Here is a 24,845-nt window from a genome sequence, read left to right on the forward strand (position 1 = left end):
TGAGCAAAGAAGGGTGACCAAGATGATAAAGGGTTTGGAAACCAAGCTTTATGAGGAATGGTTGAGAGAGTTGTGTATGTTTAGCCTTGAAAAGAGGAGACTGAGAGGAGATGTGAGAGCCCTCTTCAAATATTTAAAGGGCTGTCACATGGAAGAGGGAGCATGCTTGTTTTCTCCTGCTCTGGAGGGTAAGGCATCAACCAATGGATTCACATTACAAGAAATGAGATTCTAACTGAAGATCAGGAATAACTTTCTGGCAGTATGAGCTGGTAGATAGTGGAACAGATTGTCATGAGAGAAGGTGGAGTCTCCTTCCTTGAGCTTTTAAAACAGAAGTTGGATGGCTATCTCTCATGTAAGATGTAGTTGAGATTCCTGCATTGCAGGGGGTTGGACTAGGTGACGCTCAGGGTCCCTTCCAACTCTACAGTTCTGTGATTTAAAGCATGTGTAGAGTTTATTCTCCATGACATCTATCTCTAGGGCCAGGATCTTAACTCCAACAGCATAAAGTGACAGCCAATGGAGTATAGTGGCTAGAGCACTGAACCTGAACCACTGAGCTTTGAATCCCTGCTCAGAATGCATGCTGATTCCTCCTTGATCTTCACAACAACCCTGTGAGGTGGATCGGGTGATTTACAACTATGCTACCACTCTTTTTTTTCTGAATGCAGCTGACACATACCAACTTCTTTCTATCTTGCTCCGAAAGTGCTCTTCCAGCCTTACATACAGTAATAAATAAATTACTTTTCTGGCTCTGAATAAATCTATTCAGGATTTATTTATTGGGGAGAGGGAGGGGAAATCCCACCATTTGGGCTGGCGATTTCCCACTATGTAATAAATTGGATGCATCACTCCTCTCCAGTCATCACTCTTGAGCATGGCAGTTCCCAAGCCTTGTATCTGGTAAAAACAGTCTCCACCCCTGGATGTTCTGAGATAAGGTGGGTTGATTTCATTTGCAAACCATTAAGTGTTAATGGCACAAAGCAAAAATGGAAAGTATTTGGGCACCCAGCTCATAGTTGAAAAAGAATTAGGCACTCATTGAAACATTGGTTGCTGAAAACAAAGCATGAAGGGAGACGAACCATCACTTTCTGCTAAGAGGAATGAAACATGAGCATTTATTGCCAACAATCTTGACATACCAGAGGTTATGATGATGAGAGCTGGTGTGTATCAGGTACTACAGTATGTGCAATGCAATAATATGTTAAATTAGCCTTTTGAGTTCTGCAAAATGATTTCACATGTTAAATCCAGGGGAGCAGGAAGATTTCTGTGGAAACCCCAATAAATCATATTCTAAGAATTAGAGTCGAGCCAAAATGACGCATATGGTGTGTACTTGTGTGTGAGGGAGATAACATTTTTGTTAGAGCCAAAATATCTCATTTTAGAGATATCCCCCCAAAAACTTTTTGTGAGGGAAATGAAATGAAACTCTATTTTTGTCTGTGCCAAAAACTACCTCCCCATTTCAGTGTCCTTCCTGTATACTTGCATCTTAGCAAGAAAACCAAACAATACACCACTTTGTTTACCTTGCCCTCCTCCTCCAATGCCCTCCTTTACCCAGCAAATAAAATTGTAATGCTATCCTGATTGGATGGGTTAAACTGACTAATCCAATAAGAAGAAAGAAATAGCAACTGTGGGAGAGACTGATGTTGACACAGAATGGGGAGGAGTGTTGAGTTATTATTTTAAAATGATTTTAAAATTATTATTTTAAAATTGAGAGGAACTTTTTACTTTACTCCTCCTTCACTGTCTGCACATGCTTTCCAGAAGCAATGTTCCAGAGCACTTTAACAACCAATCCTTCTTCACAGAGAATTCTGGGAATTGCAGCTCTGGGAGGGGAAGGGGGGGGGTCTCCTAATGACTCTCAGCACCCTTAACAAGCTGCAGCCCCAGCATCCTTTGGGGGAAGAAGTCATGTTTAAAGTGGCATTGTTGTGCTTTAAATGTATGGTGTGAATGTGGCCAATGACAGGTTGCAGAATAAACCTAGGGGAAAACTCTAGAGGGGCCCTAGGAGTTGGGAAAGGAGTGACATGAGCCCACATGCCTTGGAGGAGGGGGAAGCTGGAAAAGCCTGTGGAGAGAGGACCTTCCTTGGCCCAGATGGGCTGATTTCTGCCTCACGACCCAGCTGTGCCACCTTCCTCACCCCTCCCTCTTCTGACTGATTTCCCACCACCGATTCCCATGACTCATCCATCAAGGTTGAGAATATGTTGAGCTTCTTAGCCAGTGCTTCTTTTGAAAGGACTTAATCTCCCACTGCTCAGAAGCTCTCCAATTTCAGGGCCTGTCAAGAAGCAGCTCGGAATTAGATTCCTAATGCCGCATGTCGCACAAGCGCACACAGTCGTGCATGCACTATATGGGAAGGCAAGCACAAGGAGTGGGTGTCCCAGGCTGCCTCTGCCTGCGGCACCAAAAGCCTTTGCCCATCTCTCTGCTTTACAGGCTTTGCATCGAGCAAATCCAGGGCAGGCAGGCAGTGCAGTTGCTCAGCAAAGGACAGGAAGGGGGCTTTCCCCTGTACCACTGCATGCTGAACCCCAGGTTTGCCCTTTCATCCATTCACTTCCCAGGAAGAAAAAGGAATGGTTGTTGCTGTTAAAACCCAGGATTCCTGCCTTTTGATTCTTACAGCAACATGATCCTTACAGCCTTAAGCATGAGACATTTGCATTTAAAATAAAATGCAACCTGAGATTTGGTTCTTACAAGCTGGATGTCTGAGCTTCAGTAAAGGGCTGTGGAGGAATCCTAGGAGCCGAGGAAGCTGCCTTAAAGGAGATCAAACACTTTGTCCATCTGGTATTGCTTGTTCTGACTGGATGGTATAAATGAGGAGCTCCAGGGCTGATCAGGATGGCAACTGTAATGCCCAGCTTGTGGCATTGTCCCACTGACCACCGCAAACCCACAGCCGAAGCTGCTATCAGATCTGACTGGGAAGCTTCCATTGTCACCAGTGGAAACATTTCTCCTGGGGCTGATAATGGTTTTGGGAGCAGGATTTTCATTTGGACCGTGGCAAGTGGGAAAGTGTTAACCCCATCCTTCCCATGCATCACTGTCCCAATCTTGATTTCGGTTACAGGTGTTGCTCTTTAGATTTTGAATACTTCTGTATATTACGTGCATTAACATGATTAAGAAGACATGAAGTTTGTTCCTGTGGCAAGTGGGTTTTCCATATAACGCGCTGCCTGAGATTCCTTCCACTAAAATAGCATATGGGATAAATTTTGGGTTGGATTTGCAAACCTATTAATTTGAACTTCTCAAAACAATGCAGAACCTGGCCTTTAGCTTTTTTTTTTTTTTGTAATTTGGGATTCTTCCAATGTTGTGATACATTCTCCATGAAATGTACAAAAAATGGGTATATTAAGGGGAAGTGTGCATAAAAATGCATCCATAGCTGAAAACGACAAGCAAAAATACATTATATTGGGGAAATTGCTTGCAAAATGTGTATATTCTAATATGCTGATGTTTAGTGACGTTCTATAAAAACGGTTTGCAAACTGATGTGCAGATTTATTGTGTGAACAGAACTTGTGATTGGGAAACTGAGAAAAAAAATGAAATTGACAAATCTCTATCCCTGAGCTGGAGGTACCAGGGATTGAACCCGTGACCTTTTGCACCCAGGGTTATGGTTTGCCACTGAGTTAAGGAAACCCCATCTGTAGGTTTGGGATCTTGGAGTATTCTTGAACCTGCAGACACACTAGCTAAATGAACTTCATTAGGTCTTTGGAAACTGACTTAGCTTTCCTTGAATATTTTCATGATTGAACAGCAACTCAAGCAGGATATGGGGTGCATGAATTCTCTTCTGGATAAAAACTTTTCTGGATAATGCTAGTGTCCCACAGCAATCCTCAGAATTTTTATTATTATTACTATTATTCCAAACAGAAAACTTTGAAATTGCCTGTAAGTTTGCTTTGCGTGGCAATGGAAACTCACAAGTCACTCTCATCTTTTTCTTTTCTTTTTGAATCATTTCCTCCCCTATTCCCCCTGTGCCATTTCTCTCCACTTTTGCATTTCATTTTGTACATGTGGCATTGAAGCGGTTACCTGCTCCTGAGGGTCATCACTGTATATCACCCAGATATCAGCTGGAGGACCGTGTGCCTCTGCCAAAGCAGAGCTGTCAGTGGATTTTACAGCTTCATCTAAATTTCCAAGTTTGCAGCAAGGACAAAGGGGAGTGCTGAGGTGTCTAACGACAGGAGAGGGAGAGGAGGGAGCTGTGTTGAAGATCCCATGAGCTTTTCACCAAGGAGACGTGCGAAGGGCAAAGGCAAGATCACTTCCACCCTGCCAGGTGACTCTATTCCCCCCCCCCTCACCTGTGCCCATGGGCCAGTTTCGTTTCTCAAGGCTTTGGTTACTGTGAGATAACAGGCAGGCTATTACAGCGACTTAACCAAAGTCAGAACCTGTCAGCTGTGTTGAGGGAATGGACCTTGGCTGTGTTGAGGGAATGGATGGAACAATTCAGCACAGTGGAACATCGGAAGCTGTCTTATCCCATGTCAGACCATTAGTCCATCTAGCTCAGTACTGTCTGTAGATTCCAGTGAAGCCATTGATGCACAAACAGCACCCAGCTCGCTACCCAGAAGTGATGGTGCCTGGTATGAACTTCTCTTTCATTGCATGATGGGAACTGGGCTGGGATTTCACCTCTGGAAACTCCTGGCTAGACAGGTGGCCAAGGTCTTGTGGATTTGATGCAGAAGGGGTGGGACAATTTTTCTGGTGCAATTTGAAGAAAGCTTGTCTTCTCGCCACCCACCCTCCAAAAAAGATTTTGACCTCCTCTCCTGAATTGCAATGAGAACAGCAATCAGAGGGCTAATTTTGCTTTGCTCTTTCCCCGGGCCTGATTAATATTATTCATTCCCTCTGTGTCCTGCTGGGTTTGAAACATGTTCCATAGCCCAACTTCTGCAGGTGATTTGCATAAGAGGCAACAGCACACCAGGAGGAAGCATCTCTTGCACTTTGATCATTTGGTGCCCCACCCTTTCCCTTTCCCCTCCCCCTCACTTCATTCATTTGTGGGGAAATTGGGGTGTATGCAGGAAGGGGAAAGGAGCTGAGGAACTGTGTGTCAGAGGCGCTAAGGCTTGGCTGGGAGCCTTGTGATCATATTCTGCATCTGGAGTTTATCTTGGTCTCTTAAGGCAGATGGGGTGTGCTCAGGGTTCAGTGTCATCTTCAGGTGTGGAAGGGAATAGTAGCGTATGGCTTGGGCCAGTGTGTCTTAGAATCATAGAATTGCAGAGTTGGAAAGGACTCTGAGGCCCATCTAGTCTAACCCCCTGCAAAGCAGCTGTCCCATATGGGGATTGAACCTGCAGTCTTGGCGTTATCAGCACCACACTCTAACCAACTGGTCTTGTGGGCAGTATAAATAATAATAAACAGAAGAAGAACCTGCTGGACTGGGCTAGTGACCCATCTGGTCCAGTATCCTGTTCACACAGTGGCCAACCAGATGCTTATTTATTGTTAAGGAGCCCGGAGTGGCAAACAGATACACACTCTAAAACATTTAAAACATGCTAAAAACCATTACAGTCAAAAACATCTAAAAGCGGTTTCAGTCAAAAACATTTGAAAGGCAATTATGTTTAAAAACATTCTTCTACCTGATGATCCCTGGGTTGCATGGAACAGTGTGACTGAGCCACTAAACGTCTGGGTAGAATCATAGAATCATAGAAATAAGCTTGTTTTTATATTCTGCCTTGCGGTTAATAATGATGGAGACAGGCGCACCTCACTAGGGATGGCATTCCACAACTCGGGAACAAACACAGAAAAGGCCCTGTCATGAGTCAGTGCCAACCGGGCAGCCTCCCGGCGATGGTACCACCAACAATACCTCACTTGTCTATTGCAAGGGGCAATATGGTTGGTAGGTTGTTGATGGTCTCACAGGCAGGATCTGAGTGAATGCTACCCACTTGGGATTCCCAGTAACAGGCATTCAATCAGTCATTATCAATCATTTTATTTGTATGTCGCCTTTCCAGATTTAAAACCACACTCAGTTCAGAGGCACACAACTGATGGCACTTATATACCTTACTTTGCCCTCTATCCAGGGAAGCAAGAGACAATATCAGAGTTCAAGAACACATTCCAGCCAGGCAGAAATCCCTGAAAAAATCCTCACGAGGGAAGTAAGTGGCACAAGTAGTGGTTGCACCCCGGGTAAATGGTGTGTGTGTTGTGGAGAATCCCACGTACCAGAGAGAGAAGCTTGGGAGACCAAAGTCATTACCTGGGCCTGAGATTATTCACTCCCTGGAACAGGGTATTTCAGGGATTGCTTCCGTGCTATATGCTCCTACCACACTGGCACTTTCTGAAACAAGATGTGAACTGAAACCCAGTCATCCTTTGAAGTTTGCTGTTCTCTGAATTTTGCAACACAGTTCTCCCACCATGTAATGTGTCCCAAAAATGCATATACTAGGCTGAAATATGTATGAAATGCATATATTGGTGAAAATAACATACACAAATGCATTATAATGAAGGAAATTGTTTTGCAAAAAGATGTACATATTGGAGAATGTCAACCTGCTGACGAATGTTCATAAGGATTTAAGACAAACCGGTGTGGAAATGGGGATAGCGGAATTTAAGTTTGGAAAAGTGAGAAAGGGAAACTGAATCAGACAGGTTCACTCACCTTGAGCTGACCAGGGCTCTGTGGGCAGTGACCTTGGACCAGGCCTTCTCAGTAGTGGTATCCCAGCTCTAGGCTTGACTGCCTGATGCCTCATCCTGTGAATTTATGTGCCAGCCTACAACCATTTCATTTGACCCGTTTCATTTCAAAAGTGGGTTGTTTTGTTTTGTTCTCAAATTGCTTTTAGTGGTTTATTGTTCTGCTACTGCTGCTTGCTCTTTTGCTTTTAAGAAATGTCAGGCTTTTATGACATTTATGTTTCTTGGTAATTTTGGTACATTTCATTTTATTTTGAATGTGTCTGCCACCATGCAATATAAGCATGTTGAATGGCAGAATAAAAACACTGTAAGAAAATAAACAAAATGATCTTACCGGGATTATATGTCCATCACTTCCTCAGACTGGTTCCCTCCTTCTGCAACATGGGGTTAATAATACTGACCTGCCCCTGCAGGGCTGTTGTAAAAATGGACGAGACATTGTATGTGAATGCTGTTTGTTAAAGCAGTGCAATCTTATTATGTTTACTCATAAGTAAGTTCCACGTAGGATTCTGTACCAACTGGTCCACTGCTGCCTGCTTGGAAGTTGCTAAGTGTGGTGGATCTGTAGGTCTAGCAGGACCCAGATCAACAGGAGCCCCGCACTTGATATCCTGTCACCTAAGACCATACATGGGTATCACAACCAGTTAGACTAAATTCCCAGATCTGCCTTCACTGAGCAACAGAAAAGAATGCATTTACTGACTCCATCTGATCCACTGGAATGCAGAAGGAGAATGGCACATTGGAACGGGAGAACAAATGACCTATATCATAACTGGATGATCAAACTGAATGGCTACCTCCAAAGCCTTTCAGTATTGTTGTAGGTTTTTTAGGGGGAGGGGGTTAGTCTGGATGATGCCCCGAGTCCCTTCCAATTCTTGGGATTATGTACCCAGTGAATGTTCAGATCTAATGGAGGGTTCAGTTGTTGAACTGGTCAGATAGTGACCATACCTGGCCAGTTAATTGTCCTCAGCAGCATCCCAAACAAAGGAGTCAGGTTGAGAGAGCTACAGTTAAGTGACAGTGCCCTCCAGGCTAATGGGTGCCCCCGTCACCTGGTTGGTAGATAAAAAGACAATAGCCAATGCAGTGTGAGAGCGCTGAGCTAAGGAGCAGAATGGAAGCTGGATACACAGAGACCTGCTTGCTCTGTGCTGGATCCAAGGCTGCAGCTAATGAAGAAGCAAGATCTGTTGGGGACCTAATGCTGTGAGGCCCTCCTCCATCCCATGCTCAGGTTGTATACATGTGAAAATAAAGCCGTATATCCTTAAGACACCAGGAGCCTGAACCCGTGCAAGTACTTGGAATCCCTGGAGTCTCTTGCTTTTTGGAGTTTGAGGCAGCATGTAACACCATATTGTTTTGTTCTTAAAAACTGTTGTTCAGTTAGGGAAACTTTCTATAGAAATTGTTAAAGAATGAGCAAGACCTGTTGGAGTCGTCTTCTGTGACACTTTGTTCCTCTTCCTGGACTGACTTGACTCTCTTGCGAGTGACTTTTCTCCTTTTATTTCCCGATGCAAAACACTACTTGTTGGCCTTTCTCTCGCTTTCTCCTCGTTGCCATGGCTCTGCAGAAGGATGTTTTGGTTTTTTTATGATTGTGTCTCTATCTTTGTCTGTGCATGTGAGTGTGTGCCTCCCCCGTGTGTGTGTGTATGTGTGTGTGTGTGTGTGTGTGTGTGTATGTGTGTGTAAAAAGACTTTGAGATTCCTAGAGTTCAACATAACAAGGGCTGATTCTAAGCTTGCTGTTGTTTGCATCGCCACAGCTGCCAACGGCAGTGAGGTCTAGGGGATTGGGGAGCAAGGCGAGAGGCACAGTACTCGCTGAGCTGTTTTGAGCTCATCCTGTCAGGAAAGGCAAGGATCAGGCGGCGGCAGCCTTGAAGCGGAGGAACGCAAGCGGGTGCGCCAGTGGAGCTCGTGGAAAGATTTGCGTGCATAAGGTGGTTAAGGGGAGCTGGAATCCTGCACCCAGTTTAATGCACAGCTAAGTCCTGCTGGAAGAAATGGGATTTGTATGCTGCATGGAAGCTGACAGCAGGATTTGAGCCGGCAGGAGTGAGCCAAAAATAAAAGGGGGAGGTGAGGAAACGGGGGGAGAGAGAGAAAGAGAAGGAAGCAGACCCTGCAACTTCTGTAGCTGGTAAATTTGGTGTTGTGGCCCCACTTGGAACACGCAAAATGCAAAGAAAGACACCTCCCCTTGAAATTAGGCATGATTGTTCTCAAGGAGGGTTTGTGACGTGTCAGGGTTCTTGATGCATTTCCTGCCTGTCCCTTTTTAAACCGCAGTGATTGCAAACCAACCAGTGTTTTGCTGAATGTTATCCTTTTGGCCAGTTGCCACAACCGGAGGTTGATGATTGGAAGTGTTTGCATATGTAAAAGATTGTGTCTTGTGAATGCAGGTGGATCAGTTAACTAGCAAGGACCCTAATTCTGCAGTCTGGCTGTAGCCAAGGTACAGAACATCATAGTCTAAAGCATACCTAGGGCAACTTTGTGTAAAAAAGGGCTCCCATCACACCCATCAAAGGCTGATCAGTACAGCATATTTTCAGAGTCAATAAATTAAAGACTGAAACAATGCAAATATATGACTGTTCCTCTGAGCATATGAAAAGTGTATTTTCTTCATTGTTGGAGAGAGTCTCCATATACCAGGACTTAAGAGGAAGGTTTGTCCAATCAAATGATGTTCTTTGTCACCTGTGTATTTATACATTCACCTCTGCTTCGATTGGCAGAATTGGCACTGTTACAGGCGCCACCTAATATCCCTTCCACATTTGCAAGAGCTCCATCTTTTAGTTTGGCAGCACCTACACTTTGGAACTCCCTGCCTGTTGATATCAGGCATGTGCCTTCACTATACTCTTTTCACTACCTTCTAAAAACATCCTTGTTTAGGCAAGCCTACCCAGATGTTGAGAAAGTTGATGTGGGTTTTAATCTGCTTTTAGTCTATTGTTATTTTAATGTTTTGAAACTTTAAATTGTTGGTGTTTTATTGATAATTTTATTGTTTTATCTTTTTGTAAACCTCTTTGAGGTGTGGTTTTTGTTGTTGTTGTTTTACAACCAAGCAGTGTGTACATTTTATGAAATAAGTAAATAAAAAAAAATTAAGCGTTTACATACTGTTTTGGTTTGTCCAGGATTTCTATGTGGTTTGCCAAAAAATGGAAAAGAAAGCCGACAATGAAAACATATCAAGCAACTCAGTCCCCATTCAAACTAAACTGGGCATCATGTCTTTCGCTCAAAGCGAAGCACAGAGGATCCCTGTGACTGAAACCTTGGGCTCCTGTCCTTCTGGGGACAGTAAAAACGAACTCTTGTGTTGGTGCTTGACTCTGGAGCTTTAAGAAGACATTGCGACTGGTGTGGGGTGGGCATCCCGGCTCTGTGCATCTTGGGGCCTTGAGGAGCGTCTCCATGTGATAAGGGAAGATTGTGTGACCAGGCGCTGTGAAGGGTAAAAACACTTATTTCACTGCATCGTCATGCCTTGCCTGTGCCCCACTGCCTTTCAAAAGCACTTAAATGCCCATTTGATGGAGGGAATGGTTGGATTACACACTGTCTGCCTCCATTATTGTCCACGGGTCCCCAGACCTCGGCATTTCACAAAGGTCAGGCATGAGGAGAAGGGGAGAGAGAAGAGGAACTCAAAAGAGATTTTTTTTCTTAAATCCTTCTCGCTGGCATGAGAAACTTCCCAACTCTTTCCTTCCACAGTCAGAAATATATCGTAACGACAGCATATCTCTCCATCTCTAGAAACCCTGTTCTTAAACTGTTGCGCTAGCTGTCAATTCATTTCCAGAACCATTTTAAGGAGATATATATATATATATATATATATATATATATCCTTAAAATCCTATCACTGCTACTTTGAGAGGGCACCTCCTTGCTATATTCTCCTTGTATCCCCAGAGGCTCCCCACACATGAACTCATTTCCCTGGATTTGTGTTGAAATCACTGAGTCTGCTTAGACAAGTCCCCAGCAGTCCTGTATAGGGAAGTTTGCGATATTTGTGTTTGTATACTGCCTTTAATTTGTTGCAAGCCACCCCGAGTGGCTGGGACAACCCAGTTGAATGGGTGGCATACACACACACACACACACACACACACACACTTCAGGTTACATACGCTTCAGGTTACAGACTCCGCTAACCCAGAAATAGTACATAGGGTTAAGAACTTTGCTTCAGGATGAGAACAGAAATCGTGATCCGGTGGCGCGGCGGCAGCAGGAGGCCCCATTAGCTAAAGTGGTGCTTCAGGTTAAGAACAGTTTCAGGTTAAGAACGGACCTCTGGAATGAATTAAGTACTTAACCCGAGGTACCACAGTGTGTGTGTGTGTGTGTGTGTGTGTGTGTGTGTATGCACACTCTCGCTATCCATGATAGCCCTGCATCTGTGTATTGTATATACGTACTTGTGCTTGGTGTTCATGGTTCGTGATCTGCCAGGACACTGTGCTGTGCCATTCCTATTGAAAAGAATGGGAACTGTGCAAGGCTGAGTCTCAATTAAGCACTGCTATTAAGCAAGGCCTTGTAGTATCCTGGAAATGTTGATGTGCCTCTTTCCTAAATGGTGAGGGACTTGCCTTGGTTCATTGACTGCAGCAATCTGATGTGCGGTCCATTAGCTCTACTTGTGTTGGGTGACATCTGTGTAATATTTGGTGATCCATCAGTTGGGAACCCAGAAATCAGCTTGTATCACAACCACTGTTAAAAAAAAGAAGATGTCGACGACGACGTAATGGAGTAAGCAGTGGACGGAATACAAACACTCTGTCTTTAGTGTGAGCAGGTTTTACGTTTGGACATTATCCCCCATCATTGGCCTTTTAACATCGCTCTTCCTCTGAGTTATGAGGGCTGTTAAACATAAAGCATGCTTTAAAGGGAGCCTCTTCTCGGCCAGCTTTCTCACTGGAGGGGGGTTGGTGGTGCTGTCAAAATGAGATGCCTTGGCGGCATGCGCTGCCTCCATTTAATAGTGCCATTCAAGATTTGGGATCAAGGACAAGTGAGAAATCCAAAATGCGTCAGATAAAGCGTTCATGAAATGAGGTTGCAAAGTGGTTGATATGCAAGCGAGGAAATCGGGGGGGGGGGGGGATGTGCTGGGGATTGCAGTACATTGAATGTGACTGGAAACAGCTGGAAATTGACAAAAAAAATCCCCCAGTCCCACCTCTGATTGGGAACATGAAAGTTCCAATTCAGATCTCGGTGCTTTGGAGTGACGTGGAGTAAACTGTCACTGGAAATGTTGACATCCTCGACATTTTATTATTGTTGTTGTTTAATTGGATTGTATGGAAATGAGATTTCTGTATATTTTATGTTGACGCAATATGCACTGAATCTAGCAATGCCAGAGGAAAGGAGGATGGTGGTCTCAAATAAGTCTTTATTCTATCTAGTCTACTCCTATCATTTCTGAGCTTTGGCCATGTTGGCAGGGGCTGGTGGGAACTGGAACCCAACACCATCTGATGGGCCACAGGTTCCTCATCCCTGCCGTTGAGGAACTGTCATCCTTATCTACCCAACATACTAAGGATTGTGTTGCACAAGCCACAAAGTTCAGCAGGGTATTTCCCTAGTAAGTGTGGATTGATGGGTAAGGGAAATTGCTCAGTGGTGGGGCATCTCCTTTAAATGCAGGTGGTCTCAGTTTCAATCCCTGGTTTATCTCCAGATAAACCTGAGAATGACCGCCTGTCTGAAATCTGGATAGGTGCTGCCAGAGCAGACAGTACTGCACTAGATGGACCAATGGTCTAATTTAGTATAAGGTAACTTCCTCAATTTCTGTAATTAGAATGCAGACTTATTTTGAAAACTTTTCAAATATATATAGTAGATTTTTTGAACTATTTATGAGATTTCTTACCTATCCTTCACCATAAGATCCATAAGATACAAGGGTGGGTTACAACGAAGGATGGTCTGAGAAATTCAGATCAGCTGACATCTGAAGGTGCACCTATCTAATTTGTACTATCCAGCAAGATATGCGAACCAAAATTCAGCCATTCTTTAAAATTCACATTTCTCTGAATTTTGCAGTGCAGTTCTCCAGCCAAGTAATGTGTACAGAAATGGTGAGGCTGAAGTGTGCATATGGATATATGAATTCACATATAGGTGAATGTAACAAACAAAATGCCTTTGCAAAGAATTATGTGTTAGGCAACATTGCATTCAGGAATGTGTAGGTGAGGATAAATTCACACTACCAAGCTGATAAATTTTCACAAGGAATTGTGTGGGGGGATTTTTTGTCTTAAACCACAAACTGATGTGGAAATGTGGAGAACTGAACTAAGTCTGGAAAAATGAGAAACTGAGAGGGACCAAAATTGGCAGTTTCACCCGCCCCAGGTTACAAGAGTATAATAAAAGCTAAAGGGACCCCTGACCATTAGGTCCAGTCGTGGCCGACTCTGGGGTTGCGGTGCTCATCTTGCTTTATTGGCCGAGGGAGCTGGCGTACAGCTTCCGGGTCATGTGGCCAACATGACTAAGCTGCTTCTGGCAAACCAGAGCAGCGCACGGAAACACCATTTACCTTCCCGCCCGAGCGGTACCTATTTATCTACTTGCACTTTGGCGTGCTTTTGAACTGCTAGGTTGGCAGGAGCAGGGACCGAGCAACAGGAGCTCACCCTGTCACGGGGATTCAAACCTTCTGATCAGCAAGTCCTAGGCTCTGTGGTTTAACCCACAGCGCCACTCGCGTCAATACACAGTTTTAAATGCAGTCGGTCTTCAGCTTACACAACGGTTCAAATCCAGGGGTCCACATGCAAAAGCAAAAATGAATAACATGGGGAAAACCCCTGAATCTCCACCCCGTTTGACCATCCCTTCCTGTCCAGGGCCGGGCTTGCCTCACTTACTGGGCTCTGAGAAGGTTGCATGAAAGCCCTGGCATGACCTTCTCAGAGCCTTGTAAGCAAGGTGGAAGACTCAAAAAGCTCTTTCTGCAGCAGGTTTTCTCTAATCTCCATTTATTTATTTATTAGCTGTGCATCTAAGGTTGTTATCACATAGATAAATTCCAGGTTCATATCACACACACAAGTAAAATTATCCTAACCAGAACAGAACAGAACAGTATAAAGCCAATATGAGAGGTGGCTTCCACAAAACTCTCAAAGGTGCATCTTTAACATACAGAAACAACTGTACAATGAGGTATCTGGATGCACCTCTGTGGGGAGGAGGTTCCACAGTTGGGGGGGGTGTCACAGAGAAAGCCCTCTCCCACCCCACCATTCCCTGCACTTCTGAGGGTGGTGGAACAACCAAGATTGCATCCCCCTCCCTTCTAATCTTAGCACCAGAGAGGGTTGGTGGGGATGGAGGTTTTCTTTCAGATGTTTGGAGCCTAATTTGTACAGAACAGAAAGTTCAGGGAAAAGTTGCATGAACTTTCTAAGAAGCAAGAACTACAGAGAAGTTAGTGGCGGATGCTGGCAGTGACCATGCATGGGGAAAATTAAGGGAATGGACTGGAGGCTTTGAGATGGCCAGGGAAGGGTGGGCGATCTTCCTTGAAAATGGTTTCTGGGTACCAAAGGGGCAGCTTAACAAGAGCTTGAAGGTGTGCGCCTCTGAAATAATTGATATTCTTTCCTTTTGGAGGAGTGCCAGAATGGATCTGAGGGTTAAGGTTAAAATTTTTAGATGGAGGAAGATGTCCAGAGTGCAGCCCTTGGATCCAAGTAAAGTGCTGACATCTCCCTCTTGGGAGAACGGAGGTGCCGGCTCTGAGAAAATGCTTCTCGCAGCAAAGCTAAAAAAAGGAGAGAAGGGAAGGGGGGGAAGGCACAGTGTCGGAAATCATATAAAATAGCCTCTCAAAAGGCCCACATGCTGGTGATGACCATCTCTGCCCCTTTCTCTTTCTGAATCCAGGTGCATTGTGGATAACCGAGTGACCCGGGTAGCCTGGCTCAACCGCAGCAGCATTCTCTATGCTGGCAATGACAAGTGGTGTTTGGATCCGCGAGTGGAGCTAATCGCTAACACCAAGACTGACTACGCCATCCGGATAAACGAGGTGGACGTGTACGATGAGGGGCCCTACACCTGCTCTGTGCAGACGGACAATCATCCCAAGACATCACGGGTCCATCTCATCGTGCAAGGTAGGGGCTCAGGGAAGCCTGAGGGTTTCGTGTGAAAAGTGAGTTTATAGTCCTCATGCTGGAACGAGTGTTCTTGAAGGTGTGAAAGCATAAAAACCATGAAGAATAATCAACCCATGTAATATCCTCACTCTCTCACACACAAGCCTTCATGTTTTACTTCCCTGCCCCTTAGTTTTGCTGCTCTTAATTTTGACCGTTCAAAATATAAAGTTGTTTGCCTAGTTGAAGGGCATGGTGGCTTGGATTGTGCAGGCTGGAAAAATAAATTGTGTGAGTGTGAGAGAGGGGTGTGGGGTTCTGGCCATTTTAGTTTCTTATTCTCCCATTGTAGGTTCAGTTCTCCACATTAAGACATCAGTTGGTGATTTTTTTTAAAAAAAAAATAGAAATCCTTGTGAAAATCCATTAGCATTTTGGTGTGAATTTCTCCTAAGATGTACGCCTAATAGTACACAATTTTGCCTAATATATGCACATTTCTGCAAAGCAATTTCACCCATTATTGTGCATTTTTATGTGTTATTTGCAGTAATGCATGCACATCTTACCCTAGGATATGCATGTTTGTTGCATTGCAAAAATCTGTTGAAGTGCAAATTTTGAAGGGCGGCTGGTTTTCAATTCATCTATTGATTCAGAAAGTGTGAATTAGGTTGGTTCGCCTTTAAATGGCAACTCAATTGCATTTCTCCCTCATCCTTGCTGGGGAGTGAGGGGAACGTGTGATGTCTGTGAATTGTTGCACTCTTAGTGCACTAGTGGGGCTACTGGGCAAGAATTAATGTTGCAGAGGATTCTAATCCATTTGCCATCAGCCATCTCTCTAGGATTTGGCTGGAAGCCATCTTAGCATGACACAGTAGCTTGACTATTGGAATCTCATCTTGGGCTAATTTTCAAATGCTGATGGGTGTATTGATTTGGAAACAAGCTGGGTTAAGAAAGGCATTGGTCTTGTACACCAAGCCGACCTGAGCTAATCCGCTGTCGATATGTTGGGGCTGAGCGTTATTGACAGACTAATGAATAGGAGACCAAAAATATATAAAAAAAGGAATAAATTCCAGGACTCTTTTTCTCTTCTTTTTCTTCCTCTTAAAGCAATCAAGGAAAAATAAATAGAGCTGGTGCTCCCCTCCCTTCGCCATCTCCACTGCCCATGAAACAACCAAAAATAAAAAAGAAGGATGCATTTTCTGTTTATCTTGCAAACTTTTATTACCTGTCCAGATTTCTTAAATCAAAGTCAATCACGTGAAGGGGGAAAAATGTTGAAGCTGCAATCAAGCAGCTGAGGAGGTGTAATTATATTGGATCCATCCTCAAGCTGGTGCCTTGTTTCCTGACCCCAGCCCTTGATATCTTCTGGTATTTAAAATCAATCCTGCCTGTTTGCAGTGGTTGTTTTCTCTTCATTTCATCCTGTTTTCTGGAAGGAAGACATCTGGTTTCCTCAAGAAGGGAATACATAATGGCAGCTAAAGATTTGCAGCTCGCATGGGGAAGCTTTCGCAGGCTGTATTGCTTTCTGGGCAACCTTCTCTGGGATACCTGCCAGTCATGGACAGGGCCAGAGGCAAAAGTGGGTGGAGAAACTAACGTAACTATTATTTTTGTACAGTTCGATATTTTCTACAAAAATTCACATGCCCCTCTCCACATACCCTCCAACTTTTCTCCAGTGAAAACAGGGACATCTTATTCCATAGTAGTAGTAGTAATTGTATTATTTATACCCCACCCAACTGACTGGGTTGCCCCAGCCACTCTGGGTGGCTTCTGACATATATAAAAACATAAGAAAACATTTTTAAAAAACTTACCTATGCAGGGTTGCCTTCAGATGTCTTCTAAAGGTTGTACAGTGGTACCTCAGGTTACAGATGCTTCAGGTTACAGACTCCGCTAACCCAGAAATAGTACCTAGGGTTAAGAACTTTGCTTCAGGATGAGAATAGAAATTGTGCTCCTGCGGTGCAGCAGCAGCGGGAGGACCCATTAGCTAAAGTGGTGCTTCAGGTTAAGAACAGTTTCAAGGTAAGAACAGACCTCCAGAACGAATAAAGTCCCTGTAACAAAGCTACAGGGAACCAGGCAGAGGGCCTTCTCGGTAGTGGCGCCCGCCCTGTGGAACGCCCTCCCACCAGATGTCAAAGCGATAAATAACTACCTGACATTCAGAAGACATCTTTTTTTTAAAATGATATTTATTAATTTTTTAACATTTCCAACACAACACTTCAAAAAAAAAGAAAAGAAAAAAAACAACAACAATGCAAATACAATACAAAATCGCTACATAGACTAAAAAACACACACATAAAAACAAGCAAAAACAGTTTAAAAACACCTCAAACGTTTTCAATATCTTATATTTCATTCACTTATTTCCAGCGACCTCCTCTCACCTCCCTTTTTGTATTCCACTTCTATTATTTGTTTCAGCAATTCCTTTCCATCTTACTCTGTTTTCTGTTCTATAATTATCTTAACACATTCTTGCCATACTTTTCCTTTAATTCATTCTGAAGACATCTTAAGGCAGCCCTGTTCAGGGACGTTTTTAATGTGTGATATTTTAGTGTATTTTTGGTTTCTATGGAAGCCGCCCAGAGTGGCTGGGGAGGCCTAGCCAGATGGGCGGGGTACAAATAATAAATTATTATTATTATTATTATTATTATTATTATTATTATTATTAACCTGAGGTACCGCTGTATAGCTACTTATCTCCTTGGCTCAGGGGTCGCATAACTCCATACCCTCCAACATTTCTCCAATGAAAATAGGGATGCCCTAAGTAATAGCAGGACATTCTGGGACCAAATCAGAAACCAGGATGGCTTCTGTAATCTTCTGTCCCTGGAAAATAGGGATCTACTGGGAGTCTGGTCTCTATCCTCCATCCAAGGAAGTAAGAAAAATGATCAGAGTTCAAGGACCCAAAATCTCTCAAAGATTGGGAAGGAGGCTGTGAAGAAGCACCAGTGAGTTGTGTGGCCTGGGGAGAGAGGGTGGCTAGGAAGTATCTTGAGGGCCAGATAGAGAGACTTGAAGGGTCACATTCATGCCTCACATCTGAGGTTCTTCTGCTTTACAGGATATTGCTATGTTAAGAGATGATGTGCCCTGCTATCCAACCTGGAAGTCTCTCTTAACTGTCTTGGAAGTGAATATTTGGAATTTGGAATATTTGCAGTTCTGCAAGTGTTTATTGGTGTTTAAAGGCTGGTCAGTGAACTGTTATCATCTCTTGAGCAGATTGAGGGAGATATGGAAGAAGGCAATAAGTTATTACTCTATGAATTGATAATAATAATAATAATAATAATAATAATAATAATAATAATGCTGCCACGGTAGTGGCCTGTGGGCAGGGGTATGGAAGAAAGCACATGCTGCAACAGTTCACAAAGGAAAATAGGACTATGCTTGTAAAATACTCCAGGGTTCATTTCAAAAATCACCCCTAGCACATCCCCCTCCTCTTATGGATTGCTGAAGTTTTTGCTCTGTGTCTTTTTCTAAAATTGATCTTATCTTTGATCTTTTCCTCCATGGAGCTCAAGATAGCGTACATGTTTCTTCCTCCCTTTCCTCTCTTAATTCCCAGAAACACTTTGAGGTAGGTTAAGCTGAGAGGCAGTGATTGGCCCCCAAAATCACCCAGTGAGCTTCATGTCCAGGTAGGGATTTGAACTCCGGACTCCCAGGTCCTCATCTGACACTCAAACCACTCCATCATCCTGGTTCTCTTGTAAATGGATGCAACATACTTTTCAGTAGTCTGTCCTGCAATCACTTCTAAATAATGGTGTTTGTTCTTTTTGGTTAAAGATATACTAGAAGAGGAACAAAATTGTCTGATAATATGCTTTCACTTTTTCCAAATATATACCTCTCCATCTGCAGTGTAGGAAATGACAGGCTGTGCACCGCATGATTCTCTAATGTCTATGAGCGGGCATTTATGGCTGAGCTGAAATTCTCTCCACCACCACCACTGCCCCGCCCCCGCCAAATTCCACAGACCCATTTGTGAGTCTTCAAATTTGGGAGACACTCCAGCTATTTTCAGCTATGAGCTGAGTTTTTGAGAAGTGTCACAGAACTCAGCAACACTCATGCTGGCTGCTCACAGCTTGCAATCCACACTTAGAGTCTGCTCACATGGGCTAATGTCAAGCCAGATTTTCCACTGCCTGTGCTTTGCTGTGTCATTGACGTGTGTGTGTGTGTCCATCTCTAAATGCAGAACATTACATTTATCCAGTGTTCCAGCCCATGAAGATTATTCTTAATATTGATTCCATCATTTAGTCTGTTAGATATGCCTCCCGACTTTGTGTCTTCTGCAGATTTGAGAAGCAACCACTCCACTCCAGACCTTCTTCCAGTTTGACTCAGAGCCATTAAGATGCATTTGTTGGGTGTGGTTGCTCGACCAGCTAACAATAGTGTCCAGCCCACATTTTACCATCTTGTCAACCAAGTTGCCATGGGAGACCTTATAAAATGTGTTTCTGAAACAGAGATATAATAGATATGTGGAGTTCCTGACTACCTGGACCATTAACTTTTCCAGGCTAAAGGTAAAGGGACCCCTGACCATTAGGTCCAGTCGCGGACGACTCTGGGGTTGGGGCGCTCATCTCTCTTTACTGGCTGAGGGAGCCGGTGTACAGTTTCTGGGTCATGTGGCCAGCATGACTAAGCCGCTTCTGGCAAAACCAGAGCAGCACACAAAAATCCATTTACCTTCCCACCAGAGTGGTACCTATTTATCTACCTGCACTCTGGCGTGCTTTCGAACACTGCTAGGTTGGCAGGAGCAGGGACCAAGCAACGGGAGCTGACCCCGTTGCGGGGATTTGAACCGCCAACCTTCTGATCGGCAAGCCCTAGGCTCTGTGGTTTAGACCACAGCGCCACCCACGTCCCCTTTCCAGGCTAGTAACTGCCAAATAGGAGATAAAGTTGCCCTGGCATTATAAACACCTGCTGACTTGTAGTAATCAAGGCATTGTTTTCTAGATGTCCATTTACCTACAGGTTAGGAGTGAAGGAGAGGGAGAGGTGACTCAGTGTGTCTGGGGTCTTGGCAGCACCAACATTACTGCTGCCTACTTGGGAGGTAGAGGGCAAGGAACAGGGAGCTCAGCACTCTGCTGGCTGGTGCACTAGTAGAAATGTGGGTTTGACTGAACCCACACACTGTAAACTTTTCCCACTCCTCCTAGTAACTAGCAGCACCACCCCTGCCAGCAATCCATTTTTAGATAGATTTTATTAAAGTCTGAAAAAGAATATAAAGATTATCAATTTTTTATCATGTATGAAAAACTAATCTAAATAAAAACACAAATATAAAAAGAGAGGGAGAAAGGGAAAAGCAAGCAAGCAAGCCAGAGAAAAAGAGAACTTGCTATTCTTCATCTGTCAGCTATATGTAGAAAATTATTTAATGCACCCACTCCAAGACGATACCCAACAAATCCACTTTATCTTCAGTCCTCAAGCCCAGATATCATCAGTTATTCCATGCAAAAAGTCTAAAAGGGGTTTCCACTGCCAGCAATCCAGCTGCATGGAGGTACCTCGTCCTGATGGCTGCTCCTGACGCAGATTATCTGTTTAATAATCTCATCCAGAATTTTGCCCAGTATTGGCATCAGACTGAGAAGCTTGTCATTGCCCAAATCTGCCTTTTGCCCTCTTCTAAAAACTGGGGCAAAATTCTCATCTGTAGTCGTCTGCCATCTCACCCATTTCCCAAGAATTCTCAAAGATTGCAGTCAGTGGCTTTGAAACATCTGAAGGATGATTCAGCACCCCACAGAATCATAGAATCACAGAATTGTAGAGTTGGTACCCCAAGGGTCATCTAGTCCAACCCTTTGCAATGCAGGAATCTCAGCTAAAGCATCCATGACAGATGGCCATCCATTATGTAATTCACCTGGTCTTGGAGAGTTGAGGCTGTGGCCAGCTCCCATCCATTTCTTCAACCAACTAGCCCATGTCTTTTTCAAGGCTTTGTTCACCTTCTACAAGCTCATTTTGATCATGGAAATGCTTTTTTGTCTTCATTGCCTCTTGCTTTTTTATTTTATTTTATTTGTTAGGGGTGGGCAAAGTGCTGAGGTTAACCACCTGTCTGTATGGAATTGACTTCCAGCATAGTATGTGGAGCTATTGAAGGCAAATTATGGGCCCAGGTGGCCACACACCTAAAGCAAAAGGCAGAAAGGTAATGGGGATCCATTCCACAGAGCTCTCCGTAGCATCCTTCCCTCAGGGATAGGAAAGGGCCTTTGGGCAAATTCCTGCAAGTGAGATAATGAGGGGGACCCTCAACAAGCAATTAAATTCTGCCCTGGGGCTTGCAGCATTTCCTCTGGGGATGAGGCTCCAAGGACAGGGAGTTCTTCCCCTGTATATGTATCCATCCTATTTTCTTTAGAGTCCCAGTGATGGCAGGACTGATAGAAATTCTGCCCACATAGCTGGGTGAACATGTCACATGATTTTACCCTTTCAACTTTCATAAGACACTAAGGCAGCAATCCTGTATCCAGTTACCTTGGGGCACAGGTAGAAGGAAGGTTTTGTCTCTTTCTGGTCCATGTCAGTTTTGCATGTGTCTATCCACAAGTCTTATCTGCCCTGTTCCACACTAATCTGTGATTATTATTATTATTTATTCCTGCAATAATTTGTACCAAGGAGTACCAAGAATAAAAGGCTCTATATTACATCAATAAAATTCTTTCCAGCCAGTTAGCTGTTACTTATCCCAAATGTCTTGAGACCAAATTTCATCACATGACATGATTCATGAAAATGTTGGGGAAATTATAGCACAAAGATTCCCCCAGCTTTCTGGATTATTGAGGGTTTCTAAAAGGAATTAACATGGAAATGAGCACTAAACTAGATTCTGGTAGATTTCCAGAAGTAGCTTTTAAATCTTGTGAAAGATCACATAAAATGCAGAAATTATCAGGTAAGGAAATGGAACAAAATGCTGTCTGAACGCAGCCTTAATATTCTAGCATCCAAGGACCCCAGCCCACCTCTCACCTGGGCTAGTGCAGACCCTGGCTGTCATCCAAAGGGCCCTGGTGCCCTCCATTATCAGGGGCACCAGCAGCCAATAACCACCATTCCATATTCACCCATCAAACAACATGCATTCATCCAGGCTTGGGGCATAAGCAAGGTCTCAGGGGGTGGTACCTTCCCCACATTGGTGACCCTCAAAGCACCCCCCTCCCATGCTGGCACACTCTGCCTTTTAGGTTGTTCCATTTCAGGGATAGCAACTGGCTATGCCCTGCAGCCATTGGCTGTGCTTCATGTGTGATGTCACAGAATATTTACAACAACCCCATGATATTGCATCAGTAATATACGTAAGTCTGAAAGAGTGGAACTTTTGCAAAGGGTGTGGAGGTCAATTTGTCTTGCAAAAGTGTCACACAGAACCTAAGTACGGGTGAAGCAGTACGTTTTTGACAGGAAGGAGGAGTGAGCAGCCAAGGGATTTTTGGAGGGGGGAAAAGTCAGGGAGGGAGAGAGGGAGTTTTATAGAAAACCAATGGGGCACAAATGCTATTGAGATAGACAAATAGGGTCTCCAACAAAACAAACTGCTTGGAGCAGTGATTGTTGTTTAAGTGGATTCAATGAACCAATCGATTCAAATTACAAGCAAGGAAATTCCGAATTTTATAAGAGTAAGAGCTGTTTGACAGTGGAATGGACTACCTTGGAAGGTGGGTGAGCTCTCCTTTGCTGGAGATTTTTAAACTGACATTGGATGACCACCTGTCAGGGATGTTTTAGCTGTCATTCCTACATTGCAAGCAGTTGGGCTAGATGACCCTTGGAGTCCCTTCCAGCCCTACAATCCTATGATGATTGGCTCCTCCTTGACTTGCACATTTGCTTATTGACAGTTTTCCTGTGTTGGCATCCTTAGACCCGATCCTGCTTCCCTGATGCAGCTGACACAACCAATGCCCAGAAAGCAGAGAATAAGCAAAATACAGAGTCCCCCCAAATCCACCAAAGTTACTGGATTCTGAGCTTGTAAAAGGCGTACGCGCTCTTCTTGGGTAGTTTCCCCACACCCTCCACCTGCAGAATGTTTAGGATGCAAGGAAGGCTGTTCCCAGGGTCAATAGAACAGAAACAAAAGGAGACACGATTGTATTTGTATTTGTATTTGTAATGCTCCCCAACACGTTCTCTGTGCCTTGTGAGATGCATTAAAGGAAGTCCGCCTTATCTCAGGGCCGGAAATGGACTTTGTGAAGGACTCTGGGCACCCGCTGGAGTTTAATCTCAGTTAGACACGAGAATTTGCATGATAGAAAATTGTGGAATTCTAGCATGAGATGCTGGTAAGGGGAGGGGTGCATAAAAAAGGAGAAAAGAACCTGGGAGGATATTTGTGCTTTCTGGCTTCTTATCGGTTTCCCTGGCCCTGACCCTATCTGGATCTTTCCTTTGTGGCCGAGGAAACTAATCACCCCGCCCCTTTTGTTTGCTCCAAATGAGTTTTCCCACTCCTTCTGTGCCCTGAGTTAATCTCTAAATCCTGGCCATTGTTTGATAGTTAATTACCTGTCTGCTTTGGTGGCACAACTGTGCCGCTCAGGTGAAGAGACGAAACTCTAAAATCTTAGCCACTTGCTGAAATAGGATGAAGCAGAAGCAAGCGAGAGGCAAGCTCCATCTTGCATGCAGCACAGCAGACACAGTTGCTGAAGGGCAGAGTTAGTTGCACATGTCTGAGGGGCTTCCCCTGGCATGGTGTTTGCTCCATAGATATATCAGATTTCTTGTGGTGCACATGATGAGTCAATTTCTCTTTTCGTTACCTCTGTTGATTTTAAATCTATATTTTCATTTTGTAACATTTGTGATGCTTTGCTCATGCACGATCATCATGTGGCACATGTCAGAGACCATGCTTTGGCTGTAGGAGGTCCTGAGTTCAAATCCCTGTATCTCCAGTGAAGAAGTAGGCAATACTGTCTTGAAAGGACCAATGGTGTAACTTGGCTGAAGGCAGCATCATACTCACGTGACAGAATTAGGTAGGGGGTTGGACTGTATTGCTTCAGACTACTCACCCTTCCCACAAAATGCAAAATTTTCAGGGAGAACAGCTCAAGCGTAGACCTACTGTGTTTGCTGGTTGTTGTCTTTTTAAGGCAGATAAGAACTTCCTCATTCTGGTACATGTGGTTATACTGCTCATAATAAGCGAAGTGTTGGACAAACAGGCCTCACCTCACAGTTCCAGTTCAGGGAATAATTCAAACCATGGTTTTGAAGGAATGTGCTGGCTTGGGGAAGCTTTACCTCCCACCCACAGAGTGCATTTCAGCACCAGGTAAATATAAGAATTTTTTTAACCTGGTGCTTTTAACATCAGCATTATGCTGTGTTTAAATGTGGTTGTTTGAATTTGTGGAACTTGTTGGGCTTTGTGGCTTGCTATGGTTTTTGGATTTCCTCTCTGATTTAAGATAATTGTTTTGGCATTAGCAACTCTTTTCTAGAATTATATTTTGGAAGATTTTAAGTTATTGGGTTTGGGTTTTTTAAAATAATAATAATAATAATCTGGCAACCCTCAGAATTCCTTTGATGCTCTGCCTAAGTAGGAATCTTCAATTTGCCATGAATTCTGCTGAGGCAGTTGGATATTTATTTAATTATTTGCAGAAATTAGCAATGGACATCCCCTCACTGTCTTCCCTCTCCTCACTTTGCATCTTTGAATCCATGATCTGTTGTAAAAACCAA

The 24,845-nt window shown here is 43.8% G+C and overlaps 1 protein-coding gene across 9 annotated transcripts in view; it reads left to right on the forward strand.

Annotated features, from left to right (window-relative positions):
* Positions 1-24,845, forward strand: part of NTM (neurotrimin) — a 796,613-nt gene that overhangs the window by 641,932 nt on the left and 129,836 nt on the right. For all 9 annotated transcript variants that reach the window (XM_080983640.1, XM_080983641.1, XM_080983642.1 and 6 more), the window contains exon 3: positions 14,788-15,020. In XM_080983640.1, coding sequence (XP_080839766.1) covers positions 14,788-15,020 — 233 coding nt within the window. The remainder of the gene's footprint in view (positions 1-14,787; positions 15,021-24,845) is intronic.

The sequence above is a fragment of the Podarcis pityusensis genome, assembly GCF_964106645.2.
Source record: "Podarcis pityusensis genome assembly, chromosome: 15".
Lineage (NCBI taxonomy): Eukaryota > Metazoa > Chordata > Lepidosauria > Squamata > Lacertidae > Podarcis > Podarcis pityusensis.